Here is a 14096-nt window from a genome sequence, read left to right as displayed (position 1 = left end):
GCCATATTAATTTATATAAGATTCCCATTGGTCCAGAGGCTTTATGCTACGCTTATGCTCCGTTATGCATTTTATGTGCGACCCATAGCTTATGGATCATAGGACAAATGGGAGGGTCCCAGATGCGCACAGACCCAATTGGACGCCACCAATTATAGCGGCCGATGCCTAGAGTATTTCCGTTGGTTGGGTTAGATTAGATTACGTGATTGGTGGTGTTCGATTGGGTCCGTGCGCATCTGGGACCCTCCCGGACAAATAGAGGATAACCTTAGAACATATAGTACTGGAAGGATCATAGCCCTATCAGCCCCGTGCATTTGATTGTCCGAGAGTAGATTGACAAAGATGGAGAGATGATGGTCCTAACTTGTAATGCGCATGCTCCATACAGATGCGTGCACGGTTGCCATCCAAAGCATTTAATAGCGTTTTTCATTGGGAAAACTAGTGCGCACTGAATGTGCACTTGCTGCAGGTAATTGAGCGTTTCCGTTGGCACCGTCATCGCGCGAACCGAAACGTCCAATTCCCAGCGGTGAGTGCACACTCAGTGCGCACTAGTTTTCCCAATGAAAAACGCTGTAAGCTAACCTTCAATTGAGCTTTGTAAGTATTGAGTTGTATTGAGTTCAGGACGCGTAATCAAAAAACCCCTTTGGAAGAATTGAACACTATTCTACGAAATTGTGACAATAATGTATTGCTACATTTGCAAGGAACGAGATCAGGCGTCTACATATCACATGTAAGTTTAATTATTTACAAGATCTGATTTTTAATCACAGAACAGAAATGATTAGATTAATTATTAAACAATATTTAAAGGTTTGAATCCATCATACGAATAAGCTTTGCGAAAAAGATAATTATGGCTGCGGTCCACTTAGCGCTTCAAACGCTACAGAGCATTTGTAGCATTAATATGGTTGGTCCATTTGACGCTTCGGAACGCTCCCAATAGCTCTTATTACGACATCAATACGTCATCGTTTTCGCTCTCGATTCGCTCTAACTGCCTCACCTCAGGAGATGGGTTAGCTGGAGCGTTTCAATATTTGGCGGGAAATTACGACTTGAGCCGCATTTCGATTTGCGCTCAAACCGTTGTTGGCTTCATCAATAGTTTGTTTGGGGCCGTATTTGTGTTCATACGTGTTTAAACATGATATATCAATTGACAATAAAAAGGAATTATTATCATTAACTCTCTTTGTTTCTGCTACGCGAGAAAAAATAAATTAAAATTATGACTTTACCTGAAATGACTCTTGAATTCCATAACAGTGAGAGATGGGATAATACGTTCTACATAACCTTCAATTTTAGGCGTTCTTCATTTTCTTCGATTCATAACTCATTAAGCAAAATTCTATTTTTTCTTCCTCATCATCATATATATAAGATATTATATCGTTGAATGTATTATAAACATTTACTAAAATCGCAACTGATTCCATTATTAAATTTGGATAAATCGCGACTAGTTGATTCAAGTGCTACAACTGCTACAAACTGGTCCACTTGTGTAGTGATTGTAATATTGGTAACACTAGTGGACCGATCATAGCGTAGCGTTTAGAGCGTAGCATTCAAAGCGTTCAGAAGTACTAAATGGACCGCAGCCTAAATGAGGCACAAATATACGAAACTTGTACTGTTCGATAACCAATAAATAAACATACAAATTATTATTCACATTTGAATGCGTTTTTATTTAGTTAATATAAATTATAATTTGTCACTTGTCACTTCAATATTTTTTTTATTATAAATTAGTTTTTTATTGACCTTTATACATATACCGTTTTGTGCTATAATTTATTTGCCCGCGCTTCCCTGGTCATGCGCATTACAAACTAGTACCATCATCTATCTATCTCTGTCAATCTATTCGACGACACTTTCCAAGGTCCGTGGATTGGCGTTGGAGGGGAAGGAAGGTCGTTGCATCCACTTCAACGATGTGGAACGAAAATGGCGGCGGCCATACTTTTACTGCACACTCGCTCACTCACACAACTAATAGCTGTAGTACCTTACTATCTACGTACATACACTAACACTGACTCGCTGTCTCGAAAATGGCGGCTATGCAACGACCTTTTTTCCCCTCCAACGCCAATCCACGGACCTTGACACTTTCAAGAGACTATGCTCTTTCCAGTATTATATGTTCTAAGAGGATAACTTTGGTTAGACTCGGAAATATTCGGCACGTTTACGCATATGTGAAGCCAAGTCCATCCTCTATTTCCCCTTACCGCGTTTATCGCCACTCCCGCAAGCGTACGCTCGGAGTGTAAAAACAACAGTAAACAGTAACAAAAAAAAAACTTAAGAAAACCAAAAATTTTTTATCCCTTTCAGGGTGCCGTCACATGAAGCGTAACTTGCGTAGCGTAATTTGCGTATTCTAGTAACTTCTAAAATACGTTACGTAATTTTAAAAGCCTTTTTTCACATGAAGCGTATTTCGCGGAATTTCGAGAAATGCGTATTTAAGGCTCAATGCACACAGGACGCGTCAACGCGTTACGCGTGGCGAATAGCCAATCATTTTTTCGTTTTTATGACAAGAAATAAGAAAGCAAAAGAATGATTGGCTATTCGCCACGCGTAACGCGTTGACGCGTCCTGTGTGCATTGAGCCTATGAAACTTTTTCCCTAGGGCGGAAACGTGAAAAGTGAAAATCTTTACCATTGAAGTTAATAGAGAAATTTTTCACTTTTCACCACAGATATCTATACTAAACTAGATCGCTACCTTCGGTTGAATAGCTGTGTCCGGCAGGATATCCGGATTCGGCCATCTCACCCAACAAGAAAATTGCGTCTGCGCGTAGGTTGGGTTAGTGTGTATGTGTTTGACAGGTTTGACAACTAAGCCGATTGACCGCTGAGCACCGTTGAACATATTAATTGTGATTATCGAGTGTTTTTTTGATGTCGTGCCATAATGCCAAGCAATTGTTGCATAACGGGTTGCAAAAATAGCAATAAAAATGGTTTTCATTTATTCAGGTAAGTAGAATGTATATGTTTGTAACATACGAGTTTTATGATATTCTGAGATTATATTTCAAATAAGCATTACGTATACACATTTCAGATTTCCTTTAAATCGGCTTGAAATATTGCAAATGTGGATTAATGCAATTGGAAGAGAAGGTTTTCAACCAACTAAAAATCACCTTATTTGCAGTGCACATTTTAAAGCTGAGGATTACATGGATAGACCAAACACAAGTGGTGTACGCTTGAAAAATCTTGCTGTGCCTTCTATATTTTCTAAGGTTTCTGCTCCTGCATTCATACCTAATATAACTGGTTATGTAACGAATTCACCCGCTGCAAGTTCGCCTGCAAAAACTTGGAGGAGTATATTAAAGAAACCAGATATCGATCAATTATCACCTAATATTGATTCTGAGAGCTCAAGTACTTCTTCATTGAAACATACTCCAATTGTATTGTCTGAGAGTCCAAAAGCAACTACCAGTGCAAATTCAATTGATGATACAATTAAAATAACTACGGTAAAGAAACGGAAAATAATGGATCCTTCAGTTTATTATTTAAAGATGCAGAAAATGTCTCCAAGAAAACAACGAATGCAAAGAACAATTAAGACATTGATGCAGAAGGTATCACGAAGAGATGAAAAGATCCGTTCATTGGAGAGTCTATTAAAAACATTACGGTACAATGACAAAGTATAAATACTAAGTGCTAGCTACGATACAAATCGACACTGTGTAACACAGTGTCCATTAGTGTAAAAGAGAAAATTTTAGTTGTCTCACTCACACTAATGGACACTGTGTTACACAGTGTCGACTTGTGTCGTAGCTGGAAAGCACCCACTGTGTCTGATACAATATATGTATTTGAGCACTCAGCGTCATTGATTCTGTCCCTCGGAAAATTTTCCAAACTAAGAAGTCGTTATCTTTCTACAAACAGCTTATAATTAATGTAACGACCAATAAGCTCTAGTCGTTACATTAATCATAAAGTGTGAGTATGTAGAAAGTGGAGACTTCTCAATTTGGAAAATTTTTCGAGGGACAGAATCAATGACGCTGGGTACAGCTTTGTAAACATAAAGTTGACATACTCAAATATATGTATACCCTAACGAAAAAATATTCTGTAGTCGCAAGAAAATAGTATGAAAGTATATAAAATCGGTAGATATTTGTGAACGGAAAAAGAACTATACATAAATTGTCGGAAAAAGAATTGTATATAAATTGTAATAGTTATATAAATTGTCAAAATATCAGTTATATAGAAATATCAGTTATATTAACAGAGCAAAGAATCTACTTGAAAATGATCCAAGTCAAGTTATTTCTAATACTTTTAGTGGAAGCCTTGGCGAATTATTCCAGAACAAATGGAAGAATGCAAAACAAAGCCGGAAAGGTCGATATTTCAAATTGCTAAAATTATATTACTAGAAGATTCTTTTAAATACTTAATGACGTACAGGTTCAGCCAGGACTACTTAGAATTATTTTTTGCACAAGTACGTCGACAACACAGTTGGAATAACAATCCAAATGTATTACAATTTAAAGCTGCCATGAAAAGTATACTTGTGAAAAATTCGATTTCAGCGACAGAAAAAGCAAATTGTGTCGGTTTTAACCTAGAACATACAGATATAAGATTTAAATTAACATGGACGAAGAAAACAAACGTTAAAAATTGGCATGATTGACATTCATGGTGTAAATTCTGATATTAACAATGACAATTTTTTTTCTGACGTTGAAAACGAAGAATTATACAATATTATCAATGTGGGTGACAATATAATTACCTAAAAGATAATATTTTATATTATGTAGCAGGTTTTGTAGTTAAAAAAATTCTTCTTAAATTAACCTGCAAAGGCTGCATTGCCAATCTTATTAGAAAAACTGATGATAGGCAAGAAAACTTTGCATCATATACAATATTAATTGAAGTTAAAAATAAGGGGGGTTTAGTTTATGCATCGAATCATGTGCAAAAAATTATTTGTGCCACCGAAATTGAGTTTCTGCAGTCCGTAGCAAAAGGTACAAATAATCTACCAAATAAAAATGCATACTCTCAAATTATTTACCGAGTGACACGCAGATTCGTATTAAACGCGAATGTATTTCGTAATAATGATAAATGTTACGAAGAGTTGGAAATAGGTACAGATATACCTTATCGCTTACAATTAATAAAAATTGTATGCAAAACATATTTGACTATTTGAATGCATTCACATTCCAAAACATTAAATAAAGACGTTGTAAATCCTATAAGCAAACGCCAAAAATTATCCAAATTGATTCTTTTTAATAATACGTAGATTGTATTATTAACATTTTGCTATAATTCTTACAATAAAATTTATTGTTTTACTATAAATGGATTTGTTTTATTACTATTTTATGCGTCCCTAATTAAAATTAATGTTTTCTTATTTTATACTTTCTAAGTGTATTTTATACACTTTACCGTTGAGCATATTAATTGTGATTATCGAGTGTTTTTTCGATATCGTGCCATAATGCCAAGCAAGAGCGGCATTGGAGCGGCCATTTTGTTGTAGGTAACATGGCTGAAACCGGATATCCTTCCTGCCTCAATTCTGTCATATGCTAATACCACAGGTTAGCGATAGAGTCTTATATAAAAGTATTGTTCGTTTTGTCTCTCGGGAGCTGCTCGGAGTCGCTCTGAACGAACCCAGCGACTTGATAGTGTTCTTTTAGACGGAAGTAATATAGAGGGCAATTGGGGTGAAAACTTGGTTCTGTTTTATTACCTGCCGTTAGAGCTGTTGAGAACCATTCAAGTCCACTCAGAGTTTCCCTGTAATGCTCCACCGCAAAACGACAGTTCAAGTCGGTTCCATTCAGGTTATACAATAAACAACCGCGTGTTTTGAAATATATAAACGTTTATTGCCGTGGCGAAAATGATAGCTTAAAGCAAGCGGGAATGTAAATTGGGGCATCAGAACGTAAATAAAGCGTGTGAAAAGTGGAGGGTTGGGTAAGTTAATACATTTTTTAAACTACATTAAATTAAAGTTAATGGTTTATATGCATATAAAATTAATTTAGTTAGCGTTAAAAGTTATATAAACAAAAAACTAACTAGTTAAAAGTTACGTTAAGAGTAAATTAACTTGAGTTAAATTAAAAATTAATTGTAAAAAACTTTTATATTAAATTACAAAATTATAATTTGTATAATAAATTTAAAAATAATTAGTTAAAGTTAAAAATTAAATCATTAAATCATTAATTAGTAATCCTATAATTTAAAAAAAATACTTTTAACTCTGAGACTTTATAACATTTCATCAAAAATTATAAAACAAAAAATCTTTAGAAAAATTTTAGGATATTTTATAATTAGTATATATGAAAAATTCAGAGAAAAGATAAACTTTCTAGTATTTCTAAAAAGTATTCTAATTTGTATAAAAAGTTTGAAAAAGTTATACAATTATACAAATATTCTGAAAAACTATATAAAAAATTCTGAAAAAAATTTTCACGGAAATTATATTCAGTCAGATTAGGTTACGCTATCGTGTTCTTTTTACAGCCGTCCGAGTAGACCCGAGTTCACTTCAGAGTCGTTCAGAGCAATATCAGTAATCCACTTCCTGTTCTACGATCCATTTCCGGAATTCTTCTATCTTAACCCAACATACCCAGGTCTATTCAGATCTGCTCCAGGGCCTATAATCTCTTATGTAAATTTTGTAGACAGCGTTTGTGGCGTCCTCGCTGGACCACCCTAGGCCAAATGAAACTATTAAGCAATATCTGTCGGTAAAATGGTTGATAAATCTCGCATGGTACATACTGGTTCATGCTTTGTTTTCGTTACATGTGCAACCATGTGCAACGCAGAACGTGCGCGGATTTATATTTCAATATATTTCAAAAGTATTCAGCAGTGTTCAGCAGTGTTCAGCAGTGTTCAACAGTGTTCAGATTTTGTCCGGAAAGAAGAGAAAGAAGTAGTTCAGAGGCCTACCCGTACAACCTATTGATAAGGTAAGTGAATTTTATTATATAACCTAAAATAACGTAAAAGAAAAAAAAACCAAACCAATAACAATTGAGTTTAATAACAACTATTTATAAATATGAGAACTTGTTATTTGACTATTTAGAAATATGAGAAATTGTTGCGTCTCTGGATGTTCTTCGGGCTACAAAGCTCCTCGTCATGAGTTAGAATAGCCGATCGGAGAAGGATAGCACCGGTACGTCAGTCCACGATGGACCGCCTCTCCGCTTCTGGTCTGACTGGTTGTCACTGGTCGTAAAAGGAGGTTTGTGAAGATTTTCCTCTACCTTCGTAAAAAAAAAAAAAAACAAAGTTTATGTTTGAAAGATCAATTTTTGCTCATTACCAATAAGACATTTGATTACCTTGCAGTTCAATTTTAGCCAACTACAAACATCTTTTATTGCAGCGTTAATTCCATGAGCGGTATTCTATCAGGGGCTATTAATTTCTGTCAACTCGAAGAATGTATTAATAAATGGACCTTGGAGTTGAAAGAGCAAGAATAAGTACTTGTGAATCAAGCGACACAAGTTAATGCTTGGGACAAATGGGGACAAAATAGTAATGCTGAATCAAGAAGTTGAAAGAGTGAAAATCGAGTCGCAGCAATTGGATTATGTTGTAAGTTATATTTGTACATTTCCAATTATGTAAACATGTTTATACAATAGTAACATAAATAACTTTAATAACTAAATTTTTATTTTATTATGTTAATTATTTACTAAATCAATTATTAAACTTTCATTAAATTCAAATAATTGTATCATTCACAGGTTGGACAACAGAAAGAGTTGCAAGAATGTTTAGTACCATTAGAAAAGGAGCTAGCATTATTAAGAAACAATAGCATCAAGAAAAAAGTAGCATTGGAAGAAAACATCACAAAAATTAGTGCCATCCTTCACATGATTTTCTTCATAATCTCAGCGTGGGAATACAACGCCCTGATCCCGAGCAACCGGGTATGCCATTAAGGATGTTCTGGCGCGCGCACACACACACACACACACACACACACACACACATATATATGTAAAATACATATGTGTTTATCGCATAAACTAGGATTATTGCAATATTAATAAGTTAACTACTTTTTTTCTTACGCATACAATAGAATCAATTTTGTTAAAATCCTTTTTTTTTAAAAAACAGCACCATTTTCATAATTTATAATTTTTTCCATTTATCCTAGTTTGCGATAAGCAGACATATCATGTATGTTACATATATGTAAAAGTAGAATACTTTCTACGTAAGCAATAAATTCAATTAGTAATGAAATAAATTAGCAATAAATCAATAAGCAATACGCAATAAATCAATTTACAATACAACTTGAACCAGAATTCTAGTCGCAGCTAGATCTTCGTGCTTGTATTATTTGTGTGATTTTATACTTTCCTCAAATTCAATAAACTGTGCGCCGAATTGTTTTTTCAGTCATAACACAGCCCTACATTGAACAAGATTGAGTAATATCACGTATTATTAAAATTGAAATTAATATTAACCCCCCCTCCCTGAAAAAACTGCAAAGAATTTATTGTACAAAATATCACCTCAGCCAGGGTTCAATGTAAGGCTCTATTATGACTAAAAAACAATTCGGCGAACAGTTTATTGAATTTCAGGAAAGTGTATAAAATCACATAAATAAAACCACAAGCACAAAGATTTAGCTGCGATTAGAATTCTTGTTCAAGTTGTATTGTAAATTGATTTATTGCGTATTGTTTATTGATTTATTGTTAATTTATTTCATTGTTAATTGAATTTATTGCTTTGTTTATATTTCGATATGTTTAATCTATAATGTATGATTAAGTAAATATACATAACACATGTTGTATTTTACATTTATGCAAAATAAAATATGACAATTTTATTTTTACCAGTATTTCCTTCGTAATGTTTTCTTTTTTCCCTAATTATTATATTAATATTAACTATTACCGACAGATACCTAAATATTACCGACAGATATTGCTTAGTAGCAAGTAGTTCCATTTTACTTGAGGTGGTCCAGCGAGGACGCCACTAACGCTGGCTTCATCGAAATACACGGGAGATTGGAAGCCCTGATTCAGATCTGCTCTGAACTAGACCCAGGACAGACAAAACGAACAATACTAAAGAGAAAAGCGACATTGAACCCTCACCACAACCTTCAGTATCCAATTGAGTCCTCCACCGCCATTTTGGGACCGCTCTAACGTCATCAAACACCATTCGTATCATTCTACAAACAGCTGTGGTCACAATACGGCTGCTCGCTTAGCCAATCAAGTATTAATCAGATTACCAATCAGAGCTTTGGACATCAATGTCGCTTCTCTCTTTATATAGGACTCTAGTTAGCGACCTAGTTTAGTATAGATATCTGTGCTTTCCGTCTTATGGCTCTGGCAGACCAGCGCGATTTGCGATTATCCAATAGGCGTACGTCTTTTCAAAAAATTGTAAACGCCAGAGCCATTAGGGAAAAAGTTTCATGATCGACCCCCAGAAGTTTGACGTCTACTCTATCGCAATCTGCATAAATCTGAGAAACTAAATAAGATAGTGACTTTTGCAGCGGGCTTTTTTAAAGTTTATTAACAAACTTCCTTTTTACAAATTTGTATTAAACATACATCTTAGAAAATCGGTAGTTGAATCGTCCTCCCAACAATTAATATATTTTTCTTTACATTGCACGTGCGAGGTACTAAAGTTACACCTGGTCAATTCTGTCGAGTTAGATGTATTTGGTCTTACATCGTAATAATCTTTTAAAAATTCCAACACAGACGATTTACTTTGTAGGCTATTAAATAACGTTCGGTCTTTCTTCGGCAAGATCTTTTCCAACATAAATATTAAATGATGATGGAAACATTGGAATTCAGTCGGTATGGTTGATGTGATGTTCAACCAATCTTGAATGCAGGTGAGTGGAGTAACAGAGTATCCCGAGAATAAAGCTGGATTGGTTAAAATACCCCTGGCGGACATCACTCCCTCGCATCTAGATTCTTTAAATAAGGATTTCGCAGTTTCCAGGCTTTTCGCGTCGCCGTTCGCCACGAGAGGCAGCTGAACGTGATCTCTAAGAAACTTGAGGCTATCCAAATCGATTGGTTCGTTGCGCATTTTCGGGGTTCTCGCGTGAACTGTTAGAAACGAAGCGCCAGCCTTCTCTAAAGTCTGACACAGCAATATTGTCTGACGTATATCTTTCAACAAACGTATCTTCGCGGATACAGTAAATGGCCTTGGAATACGATTTCTAACTTGATACACTAAATCCTTGACTAGTTCTGGTTTTTTTAATAAATCAGCCCCGTATCCTTCTTGCATGGCCCAACGTTGAGGACAACCGCAATTTAGGTCTACACCGTTGCAATATCTGGCAATTTGAAGAAATACATGATATACATAATATTCTTATTTTTCCAGAACAATAAAGTAGAGGAAAAAACATTTTCTTTTTTTTAAAAAATATGAAAAAAGTGACTACACATAATGAGAACTACAGGCTTGTTCTTTTTAGCTGAACCTTTTGCACTAGTGCAAGAGTACACTAAAGGCCACGGCACAGGTTTTTGCATAGCTGCATAACCGTATGGATAAAGAAATTGATTTCCTTATGCATGTGCTAACGGACCAATCAACTTCCTTATACATATGGTTATGCAGTTATGCAAAAGCCTGTGTCGCGACCTTAAAGCGTTCTTTTTAACGAATAAAATTACGTCAAACGTCACTGTTCTTTTTTGCAGTGCAGCGATACCCAGTGTAACAGTTCAATGTACTGACGGCACTAGGCCATGAGCAAGTACAACAGTGCAGTGCAGAGACCATCAACAAAAAACTTAAGAAATTTTGAAATCTTGCAAGAAGTTATTTACTTTTAAGAAATTATTATTAAAAGTATATGAGTATTTATAAAAATACATATAATTAAGATATTTAAAGAAATATTTGAAATTAATATATATTACATGTTTATATATAACAAACTAATAATGTTATAAAATACATTATAATCTAATAATAATAATATTAATAATAATATTAATATTTTAATTATATTATAATCAAATAATTTCAGATCTCTCACAACATCCATTTTACTGCACTGTTGCGTTCTTTTTATCCCTCTCTGTACTGTCACACTCGCGAAATTGATTCAGTGCAATGCATGAACTGTGTTGAACTAGTGCTGAACTAGTGCAGCTAAAAAGAACAAACCTTATATAAAATAAATTAATATCAAATTAAAGTATCAAATTAATTCTGTATATTCTATTTAACAATTATGATTCTTTATATAAACATAAATATAAATTTGAAACAATAAAAAAACTTGCCCATATATAATTTTCTTTAAAAATTTGATAATTTCAAATGTCAGCAAAATATGATTGTTTTGATAATAATAGTATTAAAAAATCTAATTTCTGATTTGAAGATATTGTAATTTTTAAAAAATTTCTTTCTTTCAACTTGTGAAAATTGTTATAAAATGATATAATTTTTCTTGATAAAAATATACAAAATTTCTTCATGTATGCAAGTTATGTCTATTTAATACCATATAATTTCTCAACATTTAACATTATAAAAATAAATGTTCTCAAAATAAGAATATCCTTGTTTCTATGATTCTTGATCTTCAGGAAAAATAAAATTGAGAAAAAAACTTGGATTTTTTCAATTTTTTTCCAAAAAATATAAAATATGACTATGGTAATGACAGCAGACTTTATTGAATTACTAGAGCTATGAAATTTTTAAAACCATTGATATAGATAACAATAAAGTAACATCATTTTAGAAGAAAAGAATCTTAAAAAATATAGCAAGGAAAAAATTGGAAACTTATTTTTTCCCAAATTTCTAAGAATTTCTCTAAGCTAAAAACATTAATGTATATTAAAAAAAAAAGAAGAAGCTTTCAAAACTGCAGGTACATACAAATTAACATAATGAACTTACGGTGCAACCATCACTGAAGCATCGACAAAATCATTTACAGTATTAGCTGCAAATTGAACGATCAGTGGTTGATCGTTTTTGTGTGTAGTAAATTCATTGTCCCTAGCTTTTGATGATTGCACAAATGAGTCTGCCAAGATCATGGGTGTAAAACATATATCACATCCATACTGTCTCACAAGTGTTCTGAATTGTAGCCTGACAAAAAACATACACAATCAGCATATTTATATACATGTAACGTTCGAAGAATATTGTTTTATACTCACTTGCTATATCTGACCATTGGGGCACATATTTTTATCATTCTTGGTTCTTTTAACACTGCCACTATATCAGTAGTCATGGTATTATTTTCGACAACCGTTTAGATATAAAAAATAACAGGTGCTTAATTTACGCAATTAAAAATAAGAATGATAGATCAATTTTTATTTTAAAAAATGACAAAAATTTAGTTTATGGTTGTTATACATTTACAACTTGTTGATATTTGGATAATAGCAAGAAATACAAAGATAGGATTCTTCTTATTTAATGGTACCCACTCTTTGGATATTGGTTGGGTGGGAGTGATACGACCAGTATGCCAAACAAAGATAGACCACAGTATAAGAAAGAACAGTAGGTCGACTCCGTCATAAAGCACGGCGAAAGTTGTCCTTCGCACATGACCGAATCGCACAACCAGCAATATGGCGGTTAAGTTTTGATTGGACGATTCCAGCATATGGCGTCATTAACCCGACTCAGGTTAAGTTAAACCCATTAAACTATACTCTAACTGGAATGGGCACTGCCTTATAACATCCGTAAGCGGAAAACGCATTGAACTATACTCTAACTGGAATGGGCACTAGCCGCCAGAAAACGTGATGAGAGAGAGCCATTTCAAAGGGCCACCTCTCTTTGTCAGTATAGTCACGTTAGAAAGTTTTGCAGTACCGGCACATGAGAATAGATAAACGAGCGACTTGAATGACATACATAAATAAAACAAAAGCAAAATTGTATTATATTTTTTTGAAGTATTTAAGTAACTTTTTAAGTAACAGTTAATTTCTTCCTCGTTTCCACGAATTCCGTTACATGCTGTATCAACATGAAAACAAAAAAAAATTTAACTTTTGAGTAGGAATGTAAGGTGAATGCTAACGCATGCGCAGAGAACGCTTAGAAAAAGAAAGGTGGCCCCTCGCATCATGCTATTTCTATCACGTTTTCCGCTTACGGACGTTATATGGCAGTGCCCATTCCAGTTAAGAGCCTCGCACATGAAATACATAACATAACATAAGTACAACATAAGACCGTTGCACCAATGAGCATCCAACATAAAGTCGCCATATTGATTTACATAAGATTCCCATTGGTCCAGAGGCCTTATGTTACGCTTATGCTCTGTTATGCATTTCATGTGCGAGGCCCTTTAGAGTATAGTTCAATGGGAGTGTACCCTTAAAATGAAATAGATAGATGTTTCAAAGTTAGCGAAAGCAAGAAGGAACGTTCCAGTGCAGTCTAGTGCAGGAATAGAAAACAAGCCTATATCAAAGGTGCCAACATCGAGTCGACCTACTGTTCTTTCTTATACTGTGGCATAAGCGTAGCATAAAGGGCCTCACACATGAAATGCATAACAGAGCATTAACATAGCATAAGATCTCTGGACCAATGAGAATGTTATGTAAATCAATATGGCGACTTTATGCTGGATGCTCATTGGTCCATCGGTTTTATGCTGTGCTTATGTTATGTTATGCATTTCATGTGCGAGGTCCTTAAAGATTGGTTTATGCAGGCCGGTAACTGCTAACTTATGCCGGAATCTGTAAAAAATTGACCAATCATAATCGACCTATAGAAGAATAATCGGTTATGATATCAATTTCTTATAGATTCCGGCATAATTAACGGTTACAGCCTGCATAAACCAACCGTAAGACTTCTGGACCAATGGGAATCTTATGTAAATCAATATAGCTACTTTATGCTAGATGCTTATTGGTCTATCGGTTTTACGTTG

At 34.3% G+C, this 14096-nt stretch overlaps 3 protein-coding genes and 2 long non-coding RNA genes across 8 annotated transcripts; 4 read left to right on the top strand and 1 right to left on the bottom strand.

The window, feature by feature from the left end:
* The first annotated feature begins 210 nt into the window (after nucleotides 1-210).
* LOC120357559 lies at nucleotides 211-2008 on the top strand. Its single transcript, XR_005574561.1, has 2 exons — nucleotides 211-748; nucleotides 829-2008. It is a non-coding gene; the product is annotated as an uncharacterized LOC120357559 (long non-coding RNA).
* A 692-nt stretch (nucleotides 2009-2700) lies between these two features.
* LOC105206616 (THAP domain-containing protein 1) lies at nucleotides 2701-5412 on the top strand. Of its 2 annotated transcripts, none has more exons than XM_026129966.2 (3): nucleotides 2701-3025; nucleotides 3207-3704; nucleotides 4374-5412. In XM_026129966.2, the coding sequence occupies exons 1-3, from the start codon at nucleotides 2961-2963 to the stop codon at nucleotides 4465-4467; spliced, it is 657 nt and encodes a 218-aa protein (XP_025985751.1). In that variant the 5' UTR covers nucleotides 2701-2960; the 3' UTR covers nucleotides 4468-5412. The 2 variants fall into 2 exon arrangements, with proteins under 2 accessions (XP_025985751.1, XP_025985740.1); XM_026129955.2 differs by having other exon boundaries at nucleotides 2713-3025; nucleotides 3114-3704; nucleotides 4374-5409.
* A 119-nt stretch (nucleotides 5413-5531) lies between these two features.
* LOC120357555 lies at nucleotides 5532-10264 on the top strand. 2 transcript variants are annotated; one of them, XR_005574557.1, is made up of 3 exons: nucleotides 5532-6046; nucleotides 9896-10019; nucleotides 10126-10264. It is a non-coding gene; the product is annotated as an uncharacterized LOC120357555 (long non-coding RNA). The 2 variants fall into 2 exon arrangements; XR_005574556.1 differs by lacking the exon at nucleotides 5532-6046 and adding an exon at nucleotides 9496-9794.
* On the top strand, nucleotides 6484-8987 carry LOC120357554 (nuclear pore glycoprotein p62-like). Its single transcript, XM_039448270.1, has 4 exons — nucleotides 6484-7065; nucleotides 7185-7346; nucleotides 7491-7705; nucleotides 7861-8987. The coding sequence occupies exons 3-4, from the start codon at nucleotides 7619-7621 to the stop codon at nucleotides 8059-8061; spliced, it is 288 nt and encodes a 95-aa protein (XP_039304204.1). The 5' UTR covers nucleotides 6484-7065; nucleotides 7185-7346; nucleotides 7491-7618; the 3' UTR covers nucleotides 8062-8987.
* On the bottom strand, nucleotides 9654-12895 carry LOC105196190 (tRNA-dihydrouridine(20a/20b) synthase [NAD(P)+]-like). 2 transcript variants are annotated; one of them, XM_011161983.3, is made up of 3 exons: nucleotides 12340-12880; nucleotides 12071-12268; nucleotides 9654-10478 (listed from the first exon to the last, which is right to left on the bottom strand). In XM_011161983.3, exons 1-3 carry the CDS (start codon nucleotides 12414-12416, stop codon nucleotides 9701-9703), a joined length of 1053 nt encoding a protein of 350 aa, XP_011160285.1. In that variant the 5' UTR covers nucleotides 12417-12880; the 3' UTR covers nucleotides 9654-9700. The 2 variants fall into 2 exon arrangements, with proteins under 2 accessions (XP_011160285.1, XP_039304195.1); XM_039448261.1 differs by lacking the exon at nucleotides 12071-12268 and having other exon boundaries at nucleotides 9658-10478; nucleotides 12340-12895.
* Nucleotides 12896-14096: the final 1201 nt, after the last annotated feature.

The sequence above is a fragment of the Solenopsis invicta genome, chromosome 4, assembly GCF_016802725.1.
Source record: "Solenopsis invicta isolate M01_SB chromosome 4, UNIL_Sinv_3.0, whole genome shotgun sequence".
Classification (NCBI taxonomy): domain Eukaryota; kingdom Metazoa; phylum Arthropoda; class Insecta; order Hymenoptera; family Formicidae; genus Solenopsis; species Solenopsis invicta.
The sequence above is the reverse complement of the archived record's forward strand: the minus strand, read 5'-3'. Positions and strand labels throughout refer to the sequence as shown.

Excerpts from the sequence above, each read along its gene's own strand:
- LOC105206616 (XM_026129955.2), top strand. The coding sequence starts at position 2,961 with ATGCCAAGCAATTGTTGCATAACGGGTTGCAAAAATAGCAATAAAAAT. Across the intron at positions 3,026-3,113 it reads AATGGTTTTCATTTATTCAG|ATTTCCTTTAAATCGGCTTG; the intron begins GTAAGTAGAATG and ends TACACATTTCAG. Across the intron at positions 3,705-4,373 it reads AGTCTATTAAAAACATTACG|TGGAAGCCTTGGCGAATTAT; the intron begins GTACAATGACAA and ends TAATACTTTTAG.
- LOC120357554 (XM_039448270.1), top strand. The coding sequence starts at position 7,619 with ATGCTTGGGACAAATGGGGACAAAATAGTAATGCTGAATCAAGAAGTT. Across the intron at positions 7,706-7,860 it reads CGCAGCAATTGGATTATGTT|GTTGGACAACAGAAAGAGTT; the intron begins GTAAGTTATATT and ends TATCATTCACAG.
- LOC105196190 (XM_011161983.3), bottom strand. The coding sequence starts at position 12,416 with ATGACTACTGATATAGTGGCAGTGTTAAAAGAACCAAGAATGATAAAA. Across the intron at positions 12,269-12,339 it reads CCAATGGTCAGATATAGCAA|GCTACAATTCAGAACACTTG; the intron begins GTGAGTATAAAA and ends GTTTTTTGTCAG. Across the intron at positions 10,479-12,070 it reads GCTTCAGTGATGGTTGCACC|ATATTGCAACGGTGTAGACC; the intron begins GTAAGTTCATTA and ends TCAAATTGCCAG.